Source organism: Elgaria multicarinata, chromosome 4 (assembly GCF_023053635.1).
Source record: "Elgaria multicarinata webbii isolate HBS135686 ecotype San Diego chromosome 4, rElgMul1.1.pri, whole genome shotgun sequence".
NCBI classification, from domain to species: Eukaryota; Metazoa; Chordata; class Lepidosauria; order Squamata; family Anguidae; genus Elgaria; species Elgaria multicarinata.
The window spans coordinates 53,364,400-53,382,418 of NC_086174.1; the positions used below are offsets into that span (position 1 = coordinate 53,364,400).

General features: G+C 42.6%; 1 protein-coding gene across 1 annotated transcript in view; it reads left to right on the forward strand.

Moving 5' to 3' along the window:
- The window catches only part of QPCT (glutaminyl-peptide cyclotransferase), a 24,130-nt gene continuing 6,111 nt past the window's right edge, over nucleotides 1-18,019 (forward strand). Inside the window, exons 1-6 of the mRNA XM_063124295.1 lie at nucleotides 1-501; nucleotides 9,043-9,189; nucleotides 12,665-12,946; nucleotides 13,226-13,405; nucleotides 15,347-15,446; nucleotides 16,072-16,188. Coding sequence (XP_062980365.1) covers nucleotides 367-501; nucleotides 9,043-9,189; nucleotides 12,665-12,946; nucleotides 13,226-13,405; nucleotides 15,347-15,446; nucleotides 16,072-16,188 — 961 coding nt within the window. The 5' untranslated portion in view covers nucleotides 1-366. The remainder of the gene's footprint in view (nucleotides 502-9,042; nucleotides 9,190-12,664; nucleotides 12,947-13,225; nucleotides 13,406-15,346; nucleotides 15,447-16,071; nucleotides 16,189-18,019) is intronic.

Sequence of the window (18,019 nt, forward strand, 5' to 3'; positions counted from 1 at the left end):
TCGTCCTCCTGATGCTGTTGGTGTGGTGCCAAAAGTCACATCCCTGAGGAAATGATAGGAGGCGACGCTGGACTGAGTCTGAGTGGCTGTGTGAACAAACATCTCTCTCCGTTTTATGCAGAAAGGCAGGAAGCCGGGGAAGAGGCAAAATAAGCTAATGAGGCAGAGGCTGCCGAATGAATCACAGGCAGCCCCACGGCGCTTCCAGCCCAGCCGCTCTCAACCCGAAGGCTGCTCCGGCACGGGCCCCGTTCCCTCCTCCTCCTCCAGCCTAGTCCCCCTGAAGCTGCCTCATCTGGTCTACCCAGAGATCCTGCTCAGCACGAGGACCGGCAGCCCGCTGTTGCCACATCGTTCTGAAGAGGCATGGCTGGGCAAGGCAGAGCGAGCCCGGGTGCAGCCGCATCTCTGTGCCTGGCCTGGGCTCTCTCCCTGGCCATCGCCTCTCTCTCCCCGCGGGTGAATGGCAGGGAAGGCAGAGCAGACTGGACTCAGGAAAAGGTGGGTCGGCCGTCTTCCTCCGTTTGCCTGTGTTGTATTTCCCTCACTCTTGGGGGGCAATGTGAGCAGAGGGGGGATCTGTGAATGGCAGGGGAATGAGAGCCAGCAGGGAAATTGGCGTGGGGGAGAGGTCATGGGCCTGTCAGTCATGGGGTCTGGATTTAAAATAGTCTCTCGTGATCCTTTCTCCTTCCCTTATGAGCAAATGTTGGCATGAATGTGCATTTTAATGGTGATGATAAGGCAAACGGGAAGACTGGCATCTCTGCATTTTTCTACTGTTATGTGTTTTAACATTACTCTAGTACTATGTGCATTTCTACATGTGGCTCGCCAGAATGGGGTTTGCATAACTGAAAAACAGGTGACCTGGTAGGTTGGTTGCAGATTTTAAAAACAGGTGATCCAGTAGTGTGATCGATGTACAGAGAAGTGCCTCCCACACAGCCCAATTATCTCAGGACAAAGCAGAGCATGCAGACACCAGAGAAAGAAAGTGCACACTAGATACGGGCTGATAGTCAAAAAGGGGCACATAATACAGCAACCTTATTGAAGCAAAGCAGGTCTGGGCATGGTCACTGCCTGGGTGGGAACCCTGTGCTCCGCATAAAAATAACACAAAGTACAACTAGGATATTCTTCAAAGCAGATGTAACCACTCAATCCTATGTATGTTTTACTCAGAAGTAAGTCCCAATTAGTTCAATTGGCTTTACCCCCAATATGGTGTGTATTGGGGAATTTCCTCTCTCCAGCACTGCCACCATCTATGGGGGAGCTGCTCCTTCTCTGGGCAATCCCACCTATGGGGTTTCTTATTTAGAGAAAATGCTTATATTTCTGGGCCTAAAGAACTCTCTGCCACTCTAACTCGGAGTTCCACGAGCTGACCCTTTTCTGCTGCCAGCAGTTCTGTTAGAATACCTTCTAAAGCTGGTATAAGAGGTTTAGGCATGAGATGTGCACCAACATTAGAGACAAGATGAACTATTAAACAAATAATTTATTAAAGGGATATTTTGTACATAAGGGATTACTAATATTTACTTAGGAGTTTTCAAAAGACTGCTTAGTGACAATTCTCTAGGACTCAAGAGACACTATTGCTGTTACAAGCCTGTAAGGACTTCAGCCAAATTCCCTAAACCTGCACCCTAGTCAAATAGCTTTATTGCTAGGTCTGTATTCTGGATAGTCTTCCTGTGACACCAAAGCTCTCTGCTTTGACATTTTAACTGAATTTTTACTGCCTGCTTATATAACCTCCTTCTGGCAAGATCTTAAGGCAGCCTCTTGGCATAAAACAGCCACCTGCTCCCTATTCCTCATCCGAACCAATCACAAATGGGTATCCCACAGAGAAAGAATAGCTTAATACTCAAGTCTTAGCTATTCAATTTCTCTTCAGATTTCTTATAGCCTTTTTAAAATACCAGCAGACCTTCTCCCTCACAGATTGTCCTCGAAAATTACCACTTTAATATACGGGTCTGTCGGGACTTTTTCACACCACCACAGTTGGTTATTCAGCCGAAATAACCAATGCAAATAACCAACGCTGTGCAGAGTTGATTATCTGAACAACCGTTGGTTTCCATGTCGTGCGTCAGACACCATTATGTTGGGCACACAGTTGGTTATTTTCGGCGACTGCGCAGTCCCCTGGCAAGAGCGACTAAAGCAGCAATTGCCACTCTAGTCCAGCCAGCAAAACTTGCAATAGCTAATGGGATACCAGTGGGAGAACTGGGGGGGGGGTAATGTTAATCAAACACACCATTAACTAATAGTCAACTCAATGCTGGCCCTAATCCACAAAATTGTTGATTATAATCACGTTGTTTGGGGAGTACCCCCTCGATAATCAACCATGGAGTTGACTATTAACCCACCATTGACTATTGTGTTGTTCGAACGCAGCCACTGACTCTCCTGTCCACTGCCATACTTTAACTGTCATTTCCCAACCACTCTCTTCCACCTAGCTAAAATCCCCAGCCAATCAGAATTGAATATACCTGATCCAGGGCCCTTCTAACAATATTCAAACCTATTGTCCCTCCTTTTCCCTTCAGGATGTCACTCAACAACTACTACACAGTATTTTGACAGTAACAAAATAAAACCTCAAGCCTACTCGGATACATTATTGCCTCACAGAGGCTACACAAAGTAAACATTAGGTAACAGTAACCGTTATATAAAAGGCATTTCTTCACAGTGTGTATAAGAATTGCATGGTTAAGTTAATAAGGTATGTTCTATGATTTAACTACTTCGTGGCCATGCAATGAGCCAAGAGACAGACCACCCAACATACTTATTTATTAAGGGAACGATCTTATGGCACCTAGACATTGTCTGAGGGGTCCATAGGATACTAGAGATTCCCCCCTCCAAGGTGGGAGACAGTGCTCTGACCTTGGAAGGGGGAGTCAGAGATCTGACCCCCCTCCTCCACCCCCTTGTAGCTGGCATGGGAAGAACTGTGCCAATGGGCATCTGAGTGAGAAAAGCGACCTCAGGGAGGAGGGAAATGGGGTATTTCAGTGGGCAGGGAAAGAAGAAGACTGGAGAGCCCAGGATACAAGCCAATCTGCAACTGCTCCAGCCTCCTTTCCTCCCCCTCCAAAGCACCGTTGCTAGACAGGGAAAAAAAGCCTATCTAGCAAAAAATGCAGGACAGGAAGATGGGGAGGCAAACATCACCTACACCATGCCTCCCACCCTACACTGGATAATCAGAAGCCTCCAAGTTCAGGAGCTTCCTAAAATATTTTGATCTTGCTTTTTTGTCCACGAGGGCCATTTTCAAGTGGCTCACAATACACATAGATATAATGCTATTACATTTTTTTAAAAGCACCATTATCCAGTAATGTAAAACATCACAATCAGTAAAACAATCAATAAAACAGCAGCAGCAGCAATTATTAGAAAACAAATCAAAGAGTCAAGGTATTTCAGACATCACCCAGATCAAATGCCAAATCAGGGACATCTTGTTCTGGCATCTGAAAAATAGGGAAGGAGACTCATTAAATTCTCAGAGCAGTGAGTTCCCAAACCAGGAAAGGCCCTCTTGTACACCCTATGCTTCAGATGATGGTGGAGCAAGGAGCAGGCCCTCAGCCAAGGATCTCAACAGGCAAGATAAGGTGAAATCTAGCTGTGTTTGTCAGCCAGTGAAATTGACATCATTGGCAGGATGCATTCCCCCTCCCTTCTGCAGCCCTCTGTGCTCTCAAATCTGCTCCAGAGGGGTGGGGGATACACACACTTGAAAAGATTTGGGGGGAGCAGGGGGGAAGTGAGGGAGAGGAAGTCCTGTTGTGTGAGGAGACGTCCACTTGCATGATGTTGAATGTTGCCATAGACTGGTGGGCTGGCAACCTATGCAGATACTCTATACTGTTTTACTTACAAGCAGTACATCTCTGCGTAGCTGACATGGCATTTTGAACCATGAGAGCCAGTGCCATGATTAGAGAATCAGAGTAGGTGGTTTGTTTGTTTGTTTGCAAAAATTGTCTACTGCTCCATATCCAGAACTGATTCTGGACATAAAACACCAAAAAGAAAAAAAAGAAGAAAAAGATTAAAACACCATATTAAAACTATACTTTTCAAAAAAATCAAAATGCCTATGAAACCATGGCTGCCAGTTAAGGAATAGAGGTGTTTTCAGAAGGTGCCAGAAGCAACACAGGGTCTTTTGCCAGAGAATTCTGTAGCCAGTGGGAAAAGCCAACTCAACACAATGGAAAAGACCATGGATTCTGCCATACCAAATCTTTATTGCTTGTTAGCCAATCAGGCCATTCACAAACAAATAAAATAGTAGCAAAATAACATACTAACATAATAACATAATGGCATATCCAAATTCAATCTCACCACAATCAGAAGAATAATACAAGCTAATAATATAAAACTGATAGTAGGCTCAATTGCAGTACCTGTACTGGCCCGCAAGTAATCTCAGATTAGTAAAATTTAATCCTATATGGCAAACAGAAGCTTCCGTACCTCCAGCGCCCGCTGTACAAATTTTGCAGTCCTGTACGATATATAATGATCAGAGCCTAACAATAATATCTGGGTTACATTTTTAGGTGACATGTGGTTGAACCCGGGAATCAGGGGCACAAGGTATTGCTTCCTCAGCTCGACATACACTGGGCACTCAACTAGAAAGTGTGTCATGTCCTCAGTTTTGGGGCAGCCGGCAGGGCAGTCAGCTTTAGCGCGTGGATGGGTCCTGTAACGTGCTTTCACCTCCATTAACTGGAGTGAGTTTAATCTGCACCGGGTAAATAACCATCTCAACTCATGTGAAGTAACAGAAGTTAGGTATAAAGGGGCTTTTCCCGGGGCAGTAATTATACTTTGGTATATCGTATTTGAATGGCTTGCTTTGATGACAGCCAAAGAAGATTGTATTTCACAATCATACAGTCTTCTTGAGATCTCCTCTTTAGCCCCATCAAACCCTCTTGTAAGGAGATAAAGTTGTGAGCAGCCCAATTTGGATACAGAATGGCTCATCTTTTCTGCCCATGAATCTTTCCCCATATCCTCGTGTGTGGCCATAACCAGTGGAGAAACCAACTGGAACAATATCTTTAGCCAGAAGAAGATTGCTGCTTTTAGAGCTAACGTTTGAATTGAGTGACACGCTGTTTCCAGCCGGACAATATCTTTGGATGTAGATCTGGGGACCCCAAGCGCTCTGGATAGAAATTTATGTTGCTCAATCGCTAATGGTGTAATATCAGCAAGGGCCCATACAGGCGCCCCATACAGAATCTGTGGGAGTAATTTAGCTTTAAATAGTTCTATTAGGGGAGCTGTCATCTTCCCTCCAGGCCCAGCTGCAAAACGGAAGATAGCATTTGCAGTTACATTGGCTGATAAAGCTGTTCCTTTTAAGTGCTCAGACCAAGATCCCGAACTCTGGACTGTTATTCCTAAGTATTTGTATTTATTCACCTGGTCGAGCTGGCGGTTGTCAATCTGCCAATGGTATATCTTCCTTTTTTCCCAAAAAACTAAAATTTTGGTTTTGTCATAATTAATCTGGAGAGCTTCACTCGTACAGTATGCGCTTAGAGCTCTTAGCATCCTTCGCATCCCCACTTGAGTGTATGAAAGGAGGACAGCATCATCTGCATACAATAACACAGAGATGTTCCTATCCTTCAGGTGGGGTGGGTTGAAATCAAGGCTGGACAAGGAGGAAACAATATCATTTACATATAAATTAAATAGCAGTGGAGCTAACAAACACCCCTGCCGTACTCCTTTGTTAGTGGCGATGGGCTCTGATAAATCACCATCCTTGGAGGTTCTCACACATAGGCTAGAGTTATAGTACAACCCCTGTATTCTTCTAAGTAACCTCCGGTCTATATTTAGTAGTGTTAACTTCCGCCACAGGCGGGGTTGGGGTATGGAGTCAAAGGCCGCTCTAAAGATTCTGCCATACAACATGCAACACAAGGGTTGTGCAGGAACTCTCCTCTGCACAGCATGGATATTCTGCAAGGAGTGTTTTCCAAAAAAAACCACCTCTATCGTTGCGTGGAGTTTTCCTGCCAGACAACATGTTTCTCAATGGTGTTGTCAACACTCCACCATGGAGTTCTAAAACCACTGTTGAGAAACGTGTTGTCTGAACTGAGCCTTTCTCCCAGCCTGTAAAGTGTGCCCTATGAAACTCAAGGTAAGATAGGGAGGCATTCCTAATATTCTCACAATCCAAATTGGCATCTGGTTTCATAACTAGTTGTGGGGTTGTTATAAACATTGTGATATCCCACTTTCTATGGGTTCAGTTTCAATTTTCTGTATATTAAAGTTGTTGTTTTCGAGGACAGTCATTTATCCTACAACCCATACTTCCTTCGCCTATGGACTAATGGTTTTGAAGTTGTTCCAAAAGCCACAAAGAGCTGCTATGAACTTAGAGATCATGTTGCAAGATGGGATACCTCAGCCATTTGTGCAAGTGCAGAGATGCACTGTTAAAGTGCACTTTTTTGGGTTTTTGTGACAGACACGGTGTAGCATGTAGTGTGAGATTAGAGAGTGTGTTTTGAAACTTCATACAAAATACTAGCTTTACCCATTATGTACTGTACTATTAAACTGTATCAATGCAGTGCATTACAACAGATGTGGGCAAAAGATAGATTGGGATCTATTGGTAGATCTCTGGATGATTTGCAGTAAATCATTAAGAGTTTCTGACTTCCAGTTGCTTAACACTAACAACAAGGCTCCCTCCCCATCCTAAATTAGGCTTCTAAAATAAAGAAAACCAGAACTGAGTGTTTGAGTGAAAGTACTCTGCACTTAGTTTTGGTACTGAAAATAAAAAAGGAAGCTTTTTCCTTGATTTTGAGTGTATGATCTTCCCTTCAATCCTACTCAACCCAATTTTGCAACTGTCTCCACTTGATGGAACTTGGGGTTCAAGTAAGAAAGAAGACCCTGCAAGCTTAAAGTCTGCCCACTTTTGCATTACATCACAGTGCTGCTACCCACTTAATAATTGCCTGATGAGAGCTCTTTATGCTGCTATAAAGAAAATGCAAATTGGGCACAGCGAACCCAATCCAAATCCACGTGAAGGCAATGGAGCAGCGTGTATAAAAGATGACAGGAGGAATACAGCTTTACTATGCCAGATGTGTCATTAGGCTTTAAGTTTATTATTTTCTCCCCTCCCAGTTTCTATTGTCCCATGTATGATTAAATGTGTTGATAGCTACTGAAAGCAAAGTTGCACCCATAAGCTACTCATTAGAGCATCGGAACCCAAGCCTAAATACAGACTTTCTCCTTTTCCCAAAGAGTTACCTAATATTGTGCTTTTGCAACAGCTTCATTTTGAAATAGTGATAATTGCAGCCAACATTAACAGCTGTCCTGTTTGCTTGTTCTGCTCTAGTTATGTCCTCCATTTTCAGAGAGCATTTCATTTCCCAAAGCTAACAGTTATTTATTAGTTATTATATTTCTATACTGCCCAATAGCTGAAGAGGTTCACAACATGTATTTTTATGTACAACACAGGCTGCACCACATTGTGTTAAACTTTAAAGCACGTGCTGTGGCCCACAGACATGATCCAGGGTTTATGTAAAATGGTGTCCTCTGTAGATTGGGGTGGGGGGGCACTTTGAGGGCAGGATATATCCTCCACAGAACACCAAAAATTCATCTTAAGGCAAATAAACTTGATATTTAATGTATTGAAATGAGCATGTTTGGGTTTGGAGTCCAGTCCAGTTATTTATTTGCACATGACACACCATAATAGGCTTCTAAACGCTATTTAAGAAAACCTGCAGAATTTCTAGGTGTGTTTGCCTTTGTGAACACACATTTGAACCCTGTGAGGAAGTGTGAGGTGGGGGCAAAAAGGAAGGATTTTGAGTGGCAAAACTACAGGCCAGAAAGGGTTAACTGACAGTCTTCCCTCCCCCATATCCACCCCACTTCTTTGCTCTAAATTCCCTCTTTAGAACACTTTTTAGCTTTGGGGGGAAATAATAGGGATTGAGGATCTATTATAGAGATCAGTTGTAATACATAATTAGCCCCTGGCCTAAATTAGAAAGTACTCTGATAAGAGAGTCAAGGCGATCAGATAAGGAAATAATGAAGCTAGAAAGCTAACACTTGGAACAGACACATGAAACACATCTTACAACCTGTCTTGACTTTCATGGCTAGAATGGACTTGAGTTCATGCAAGTGGTCACTTGGAGAAGTTGTTTAATTGAAATGATTAAACAATAACTTCTAATAAAAATAAGATTGCCATATTATGCATACCAGGCATTGAAAATAACCAAAAGAAATGAACCAGCAGTCCTTGGTAGGCGTGTTTATATTTACTCTTGTGGCAATTCTGAACTTGTGCTATACCCTTCATGTGCAGCCCCTGCCCTGTGTTGAATTGGTTGGTTTTGCCCGGAACTGTAATCTCACACACAACTTCAGATGTATGGGAGTCACTTCCTGTGGTGCAATCCCGTGTGACTGTGGACTATGTGTGAATACCAGAATGGAGGGGGGGGGGCAAGTTGAGTGGGTCTTTCCTATCCAATTATTGCCGTTCCTCCCAATGGAGTGGTGACTGGCCCCACATAACAGGTCCCACACACATATGGCTCTGATACACACATATTGTAGCCAAATGGGTCACACGGGGAAGTGGCTCCCATGGTGATATGGAGGGCATGAAGGCAGATTGTATTTGGCTCGATTGTCTGCAGTATTACAGCCCAAATTTGTTTATATTTACACATTTGCTTGGCCTGAATGGAATGTCTTCATGAGATAAGACAAAGTATATATTTTTCTTCCATTGTTAATCATGTTGGATGTTGGTTTTAACAGAAAAATAGGTAATAGGTATTTTTAAATGAATAAATATATTCTTCGCTATTGTCAAATACAAAGCACTACAGATAAACATCTTATGGTAACCTATTATCGTCATCTTGCCTTTGTTACTTTCCTCAGTATACCCACCGTCCAACCATTTTAAATGCATCCAGCATCCGGCAAGTTGCTGTGCACACCGATATCAATCAAATGTGGCAAAATGACCTGCAACCGATACTGATCGAGCGATACCCAGGGTCACCTGGAAGTTATGCTGTACGTCAGGTAAGGCTGAACAGGTTCAAAATACAGTCCATGCTGATATCTGTTCTGACACTTTCCCGGTCTCCTCACACCATTTGTCTCCCAGTTTGAGCCACCCTGGTACACACTGCTTCTCGGTAAACTACTCCACAAGATGCCTTGATAGGTGGCATCTCCACTTTCAACCATAACCTCTCTCTGCATTCAGAGCAGTGGAAGGGCCACCCAAGGCAGTGGTTAAACGGGGGTTAAATCAATGTCATGCAAGAGGAGTTCTCCTTAGTTTCCTCCACCCTACAACCCCCACATGAACCAAATCTGCCAAACCAGATTTGGTGTGGGGAGGGGGACTCACAGGGAGCTGCATGGGTGAGGGGAAATCTGTTCTGCCAGTAGTTTCCATTCCACCGGCAGCCAGCCAGTGTCAGATCCAAAACAATATTCTTAATACTGTAATCATACAATTTCTGATTTAGCACCAGTAACATAATCTCCAATTCCCATGTAATGGATTGGATAGGAATAGACTTGCTGTAGGGGTGATAAAGCCCTACTGCCCCTCAAAAAGCCAGCGTTGTGTGACTGCTCCTGCACTGCGCTAGCATGGCAGGCTGTACACAGCTAGCAAGGACAAATATGAATGCTGAAATAAAAGCTTCCTAAAATGACAGGACAGTTCAGTTGGGAGAGGGAACACTGAATTAAGATATTGTAACAAACACATCATAGAGGAAATACAAGCTGATTTTTTAATTACATGGCTAAAGTTTTTGGAGTTGAGGTTGCAATTATGTCATCATCACTCATAACATCACAGGTAATAGCCACTAGCAATTGATGTATTAAGCCAGAAGAAGAATGGTATCCCCTTGTTACAAAATATATCCACAAGTATGTAACTACTGAGCATTTCTCATGCCAAAGGCCCTAATGCAATGGTGATCCATCTTAGTACAGCTGGAATTTGACAAGTAAGGCTGATGATCTGCAATTATTGAAATGTGTGTGTATGCCTATTTCAAAGAGCATCTCTTGCACCTAGTGCTGTTGTTTCCTTGGAGATTTACTGGCAGATAGCCTAAACAAAGAGCATAACCGTGACATTTCTGGCACAGCAATCATTGGGCATGTTCAGGCAAGAATCTGTGCTGCTATGAGAGAAGAACAATACCTGAAAATTAGAACTTCCTGGAAAGAATATTAAATGCTTCCTTGTCAGTTTCAAGAACATTGGCAAAGGCTTACCAAATTGTCTTCTGTCCTGCATGGGAAGATCTCTTGTGGTGTGCCAACAGCTTGGTGTAGACAACACTGATAATCTATGGGGATGGATTAGACTCCATTCCTCGATAGGTGACCCATTGCATGGAGTTCTTGGTGTCCTCTTCCCCTATATTATTGCCAGTTTGTTATATGTTTGTTACATTTACATTGTGCTCCTACAGTAATCTCTGAGAGGTGTACAAGCTGACCTCTTGTTCAAAAACTGTTTGAGCTTTGACCTGTTTAGTTTCAGGGATGTGAATTTATTGGGGGTTTTGCCCTAGTAAATGCCCCACAGGCCAGGGTGGCCCATAGTTTTCTTCATTGCCAGTGGTCTTCTGATATTTAATTGTGTCTTGTTTGATTTCATTCTCATAAACATTGAATCATGGATTTCCTATCCATTGATTTGATTTCACGGAAGATACGGTTTGCATCCTTCTGAATAAATTAACCAGTCTGTAGTCACATCACTTTTACTTTGGACAGCATGTTGCTTATTGACAAGTATCAACATGTTACATAAGACACTGAAGAGCCTTTTAGACCTTGAACCCAATAACATTAAATGTGCCACAGGGATCAATTCTAAAGCAGGTGAGACATATTGCTAAGGAAACATCCAAAGATATACCCTCAATGGGGGGTGCAATTAAATATCATTAAGTGACAGCAGCTGGGGTCCAGAACCTGGTTGCCTTTCATTTCCAGCTGGATTTGCAGACTGAAGAGAATTGCACTCCCTCCCTCCCACTTTTAACTACTTCCATGCCTTTTCTGATTAGGAACATGAGAAAGTGTGAGAAAATGTTGTAGATGATGCATCCGTGCCCATGCACACTTTTCCAGAGCTGGCCATAACCTTTTAGCTGCATATAGAGGTGGGATATGACATTTCCTAGTTTTCTCCACTATGTGTATGTGCTGGGGTTTAGGAGAGAAGTCCCAAGACCCCACCACATGGAGAAACAACCTCAGAAACTGCAGAGTAGGGAAAGGGGAAAACCATCCTTCCACCCGCTCCCTGCTTCTGCCACCCCTTCCCCTTTCTTTTCCCAGGCTCCCACAAAGTCCTCCAACCTTTCCCTCTTTCTGATCTCCACCCCACAAGCCTGCTTCTTTCCCTCCTTGTCCTCTCTCTCTCCCTCCCTCATTCTCTGACCCTTTATTTTACTTTGAAATTAGTATTTGGAGGTAGCACTTATTGATGAATGGAGTAATTCATTGAAGGGGAACTGGATAAATTTGGGAGCAGAATCTGGAAAGGAATTGGGAAATGAATTGAGGTGACTCTCTGATTCACCCTTGGCTTGATTTTGGTGCAAAGGTTGCCATGTTCAGGATGTGTGTGAGAGACCGAGAGGGAGAGGGAGAGAGACCGAGACAGCATTCATGAAAAAACATACCAGCCACTCTCTTTTTTGCACTTTTTTTTCATAGCATTGCAAATTAATGATGTAATTGAAGAGGAACTACTGATATGAGATGATCTGGGATAGGATGCAAATTAATTGAAGAATTTATTTGAAGCGATTTGCATGAGAACTTAATTTTCTACCTTTGCCTTCTATGAAATTCAAATAAATCCTAGTAATTATTTATAAGATACATAGATATAGATGCATATGCATGTTTTACACAGATTTCCGTGCTATCAGCCTGCCTTCCAAATATTTTAAGCTCCTAGCAGTGCCGTCTTGAAAGAGTCATTCCCCTGTTAGGCTACTGCCTTCATAGGGGAGAGGTGTACGGGTGTACCACAGAGGGGCTGCCAGGGCAGGACTTTGGGGCAGAAGACCAGGGCCCCACTCAGCAGAATGAGCAGGAAGGCCCCCAAGCATAGCAGGGCTCGTTTACCACCTTTTGAAGTAAGTAATGCATATTACCATCCAAGGGGACTGGATGTAAGACTATTAAATCCAGAAACTAAAATTACCTAACATCACCACTGGTGTGCAGCTTCTCACTCCAAAATTTGATTCCTCCTAAAGAGCAATCCAATCTGAAGCAGAGCACGCAACCACTTCACAATCCAGCAGGGCGTGTACTTGCCTGAAATAAGTCCCTAAAGAAAATGAATTGTTGATAAGAAAGCTATAATGGGTATTATTCGAATGTTGAAGTATCTATGCACAATGCTAAGCTCTTTCTGGGCATTCTCTAGTTCCTGCAGAGTTACTTTGCATGGCCTGGCTTTCAAATAAGCCATTTTAATCTCCTTTATATGTTTCAGCATATCAAGCACCGCTTGCAAGGACTGCAGGCTGGCTGGGTTGTTGAAGAAGACACGTTTCAGAGCCACACTCCTTACGGATACCGCACCTTTTCCAATATCATCAGCACCCTCAATCCCCTTGCCAAGCGCCATTTGGTGCTCGCTTGCCATTATGATTCAAAATACTTTCCACCCCGGTTTGACGGCAAAGTGTTTGTTGGCGCCACTGACTCAGCTGTGCCTTGTGCTATGATGCTAGAACTGGCACGTTCCCTAGACAAACAGCTTCATCATCTGCAGGTATGTTATCTCTCCAGCTGTTTCTGCATTAACTGTGGACCCACTGGAGGCTGATGGCTCTGATGTCAGCGGGTCGGTGAATCCGCTCCAGGTTTTGGTCAGAGCTCTAAAGGAGCTATCCAAGGTGCACCTTGGCTAGTTCCCTTAGCCTTCTGACTGGTTCTTGCTGAAACCCGGAGCGGATTCACCACCCCACTGACATTGGAGCTATCATCCTTCACTATGTGGACTTCAACATGGGGACTGAACTTGCTTTTTGTTTCCCCTTCTTTTCTGCAGATGATCAGTTCAGGTGGCAGGCCAGATCTCTCTCTGCAGCTCATCTTCTTTGACGGCGAAGAAGCCTTCGTTCGATGGACCCCTTCGGATTCGCTCTATGGTTCTCGGCACTTGGCCCAGCTAATGGCAACAAGCCCGCATCCACCGGGTGCCACATATACAAACCAGATCCAGGGCATTGTAAGTGAGAGTTCTATAGAGATGGAGGGGAAAGTGGGTGGTTTAAAAATCATGGATCTAGGTAACAGATATGAAAAACGTCATGTGAAATAACTGGCATGATTTTTCATTGGTGCAACTGTCTGAATTGCTTTGAAGTAATGCCAGAAAAAGTCAGTGCTCAGGAGACAAGATGGGCAAAGGCACAAAAGTGTGTCTCAATTGTTAGATGGGTGAAAGGTATATAAACTGTCTTTCTTTAGCTTTATATAGGACCTGTTGTTCAAATTTTGGCACCATCCAACCAACGGTAAGCACTTTGAAGATATGTTGATTCTAATGGATGACAAGTATGTACTCAACTCTCCCACTGAAATTAATACCAGGAAGCATGCCTATATTTGGTCTGGCAGTGAACAGCCATTTGGTCCTACATGAGCAGCTGTCCACAGCAACTTAATCTACAAATCTGAACAGTACCATATGGTCTCTAACACAGAATCAGGTAGCTTCCATAGAAGCCCAAGAATCTGAACTTACTTAAAACTACCACCCATCACTACAGTTCTAGCTCTCAAAGTTGTGAAGAAAGACCTCCCTGCCCCCACCTAACCTGTGCACATCATCTAATACATTTTTAGAGCTATGTGTAGTTAGTGGGGTGTGATGTTAGTCTTTCTAGAGTAGAATTTCAGACACCTCCCCCATATAATAAAAGCAAATCAGATGATACTGAAATACACTATATTAATAAAGCCAATGTTGAAGGCATATTGGGGGAAATCCTGATAATACTAAAGAGGGAAGGCAAGTGATAATTAAGACTAACTGGGTGAAATCTAATTGTGTCCATCCACTGACAAAATGGTATCTCCCAGTGGAGGGTCTTCCTCCCCCCTGCACCCCCCCACCTGCTCTGGAATGTGGGGGGGGGCTTAGGCAGGTTTTGGGTTGCATAGGAGGCTGTAGGAAGGAGAGGACGGAAGCAGTCCATTGTAAATGGACTTTAGTCATGCAATGTTGGATGTAGTTCACGGACCATTTCAAATACAATTGTTGATTTAATTGGAGACAATGTTCTCTTTTTCCTTATTATATGCAACTATTTGCCATCACATCTAGATTTTATTGTAATTTTGTCTTCAAACTGATTTCTTAAAGAAACACTGAAGTCTTCAATATTAATTCTAGCCATCAAAATAAGAAATAAGAAATTCTCACTGAGAATAGTCAAGAGAAAGAAATTAGACCATCCTTCCACTTTTACTAATGTCTTCAATAGGAAGGGAACCTCTCGTGCAAGCACTGAGTCATTACTGACTCTTGGAGGGACGCCAGCTTTTGCTGACGTTTTCTTGGCAGGCCTTATAGCAGGGTGGTTTGCCGTTGCCTTCCCTGGCCGTTTTTACCTTTCCCCCAGCTAACTGGGTACTAATTTTACCGACCTCGGGAGGATGGAAGGCTGAGTCGACCCGAGCCGGCTGCCTGAAACCAGCTTCCGCTGGGATTGAACTCAGGCCATGGGGAGAGTTTCAGCTGCAGAAACTGCTGCTTTACCGCTCTGCGCCACACAAGGCTCAATGTCTTCAATAACCATTCTATATTTGTTTTTTAAAATCTCTGAAATTTGGTGATGTGAATGTTGTCAAGCGCAGGTGAATCTGGTGATTATCCAAAAGTTTAGAGATGTACTGCTGAAAGCTGATAGACTAATACTATACACTGCTGAGCTTAACTCAAGTAAGCCTCACTGAAGACAGTGGGACTTCCTTCCAGGTAAGTATGTACTGTATAGGATTGCAGCCTCAATGAAATTGTCACTATTAACCCGTGGATGTTCGACAAGTGGGCCATTCATAAAATTTGACTGGGATTGCTGACATACATTGTGACTATCTAAAATCAGTGTACAATAAGAGCTCTGAAAGTGACAAGGCTTATTTCTTTACCAATTTCTCATAGGACCTTTTTGTGTTACTGGATTTAATTGGTGCCCGGAATCCAACCTTTCCCAATTATTTTCTCAACACAGCTCGATGGCTTGGAAGACTTGAAGCAATTGGTAAGGACAAATTATGCAAAGCATACTAAAAACACACGTCTGTGCATGCACGCACGCGCGCACACACACACACACACACACTGTCAGTTCCACATAGTAGAAACTCTAGAACTGTTTTAGTTTTATGCACTGGAGTTATTCTTGACAAAATACTCTTAGAATTTTACATTAAAACTCTGGGTGTTCCCATCATTTTTCCCGCTTTGGGGAAAGCCCTTAAAAAAAAATCCCTCCTTATTTCATTAAAGAATGGGATTGTAATTAGTTACATAAATGTTTTCTCTTTCTTTTTCAATCAGAGCAAACAGTACACTGCTCTTTAAGATAAAGAACAATGTGAGTGGGCCAAAACGAGAAGTGCTAACATAGCAGCTAACCAGATTAATCATTTAAAAATATTCCCTGCAAGAAGAGTAATTTGAAGCCATTTTCTGGGATGTGGTAATAACAATAATAGCAAATGGGACTGTATTCATAATACCACTTCATTGTGAGAAATTGTAGGAAAACCTATTTTCCACCTCAAAGTGTTGTTTTAATCAGGCGTAGGGATTCTTTAAAAGAGTGATTTTATTGCCATTCACTGCTTAGCACAGTTGTTTGTTTGTTTTTTAAACAACTGCAGAAAAAAATCTTCATGATTTGGGTTTGCTAAAGAATCACCCTTTTGAAAGGCAGTATTTCCGGAGAGACTTACAAGGACAACCAGTTGAGGACGACCATGTTCCATTTCTAAGAAGAGGTATGAAAGCCCTTATTTAACTACTTTTTGGCTAGCACACAAGAACATAGATTACTTCATTACCAATTTCTCATAGGACCTTGGAAATTGCATTCGTCCCCCACATAGTACAAATTGATCCACGCTGTAAACAATGAAAGAGGGGTGCTAATTTTTTCAAGCATCACAGGATTCTCCATGAATCAATATATCTATTTAGGGCTAGTTGACATGGCTGCTGGGCTTAGTGGCCTTTTCGTTCAACTGTGGCAGCCACAGCTTGTAGAAAGCAGGTCAGATAAATTATACACCCCAGTTTCCAGTTTTGTATGGCATCACAAACAACTTCAGTATGAGTTGGCAGTAGGGTATGAAAGTTGGCAAATAAGTTGCACAAGCAGGAAACTACCATAAGCTGGAACTGCAAAACAAAATAGTTGGCATGGTCTATTGACGATGTGAATTAAACCTCAGCTGCCTAACTTCAGGTTCCCAGTTTTGAAAACCTAAAACATAACTTATCACTTTTATGTAAATGTTCCAGCTTCGTAAGTCTGTCCTCCAACCCTTGCTTTGCTGATCCTGGTGGGAGCGGTAGAGTCAGAAAGTAGTAAGAAAGGGAAACAGGCTGTTTTTGAGAAATCTACCATCTTTCAGCTGTGAGAGTGCACCATTTCCCCTGACAAGTGCAGAGAGTATGAAGGAAGGAGTGACTTTCTAGTGTCAACAGCCAATAGACAAATTGCTTTCCTTTGTCCATACAAGTGGTGCCTTTTGTACAAATTCCAGAAGAACAGTCATACTTGAAAGACTCAGTTTTATTGTGGCATAAGCTTCTGTGGGCCAAATGCATGAAGCAGTTGCTTAGGTCAGTAGTTACATATACTCTGAGTTAAGAGAAAAGGGAGGTTCTTCCTGTTGTTGTATACAGGGGAGGTCAAAAGATCGAACAATGTCGCAATGTGATGCTGAGCATAAATACATAATCTAATCAAATGAGTAAAATCTAATCAACATGGGTGTGATCCATTCCTGACCGACTGCCAATGATAATCTTAATTATTTGAACACCCAGCGTAATCTTAATCTTAATTACGATCACCCAAACAGGGCCTATTAGATTGGCCTCACAGATCATGGAAAGTCCTAGCTTAGTTATAGAAATTGCTTGTCCTTCTTCATGGGTTTGTCTACACTATTGATATTGCTTTGTTTATTCATCATTAGCAGATGTTAATCATAAGTGTCTTACATCAACACTGTTAAGATCCTACACATTTGTGTTCTGCATAATACAATGACACATACCAGCTACTATCTCTTGCACTTTTGGGGCCCACTTGGGATGGGGGGCAATTATTTTCTCTGTTCTCAGGATATACCTACCTACCCACTTAGGCAACCATTAAATGCATCAGATGCATATTTATGCAACAATAAATCATTAAGATGCCACCAGATTCTGTGGTGTTATTGTACCTTGCGTGTATTGACTTGTCTTACAATTAGGTTACCTCATGCTTCCTTCTCAACAATACACTTGTAATATTATTAAGGTTTGGTAATTTAAACTATTTATTTAAATGGAAATCAAGTAATTGGCCGTATAAACCAGTGATTATTTATCTGTCATTCAACCATTTGTTTTAATTGGTTGACATCTCTACTGCACGGCATCTTGCTAGTGGCAACAGGCCCCAAGCATGATTTTAGTAGAGGCCCAGTACAAACATGCAGCATAGCCCCTCTCCCACCCAATACCATGATCCCATCCATACAAACTCACGATTTGTATTGATTGCACACATGGCAGTATTATATTCGTGCATACGTACAATAGACACTTAGTCAC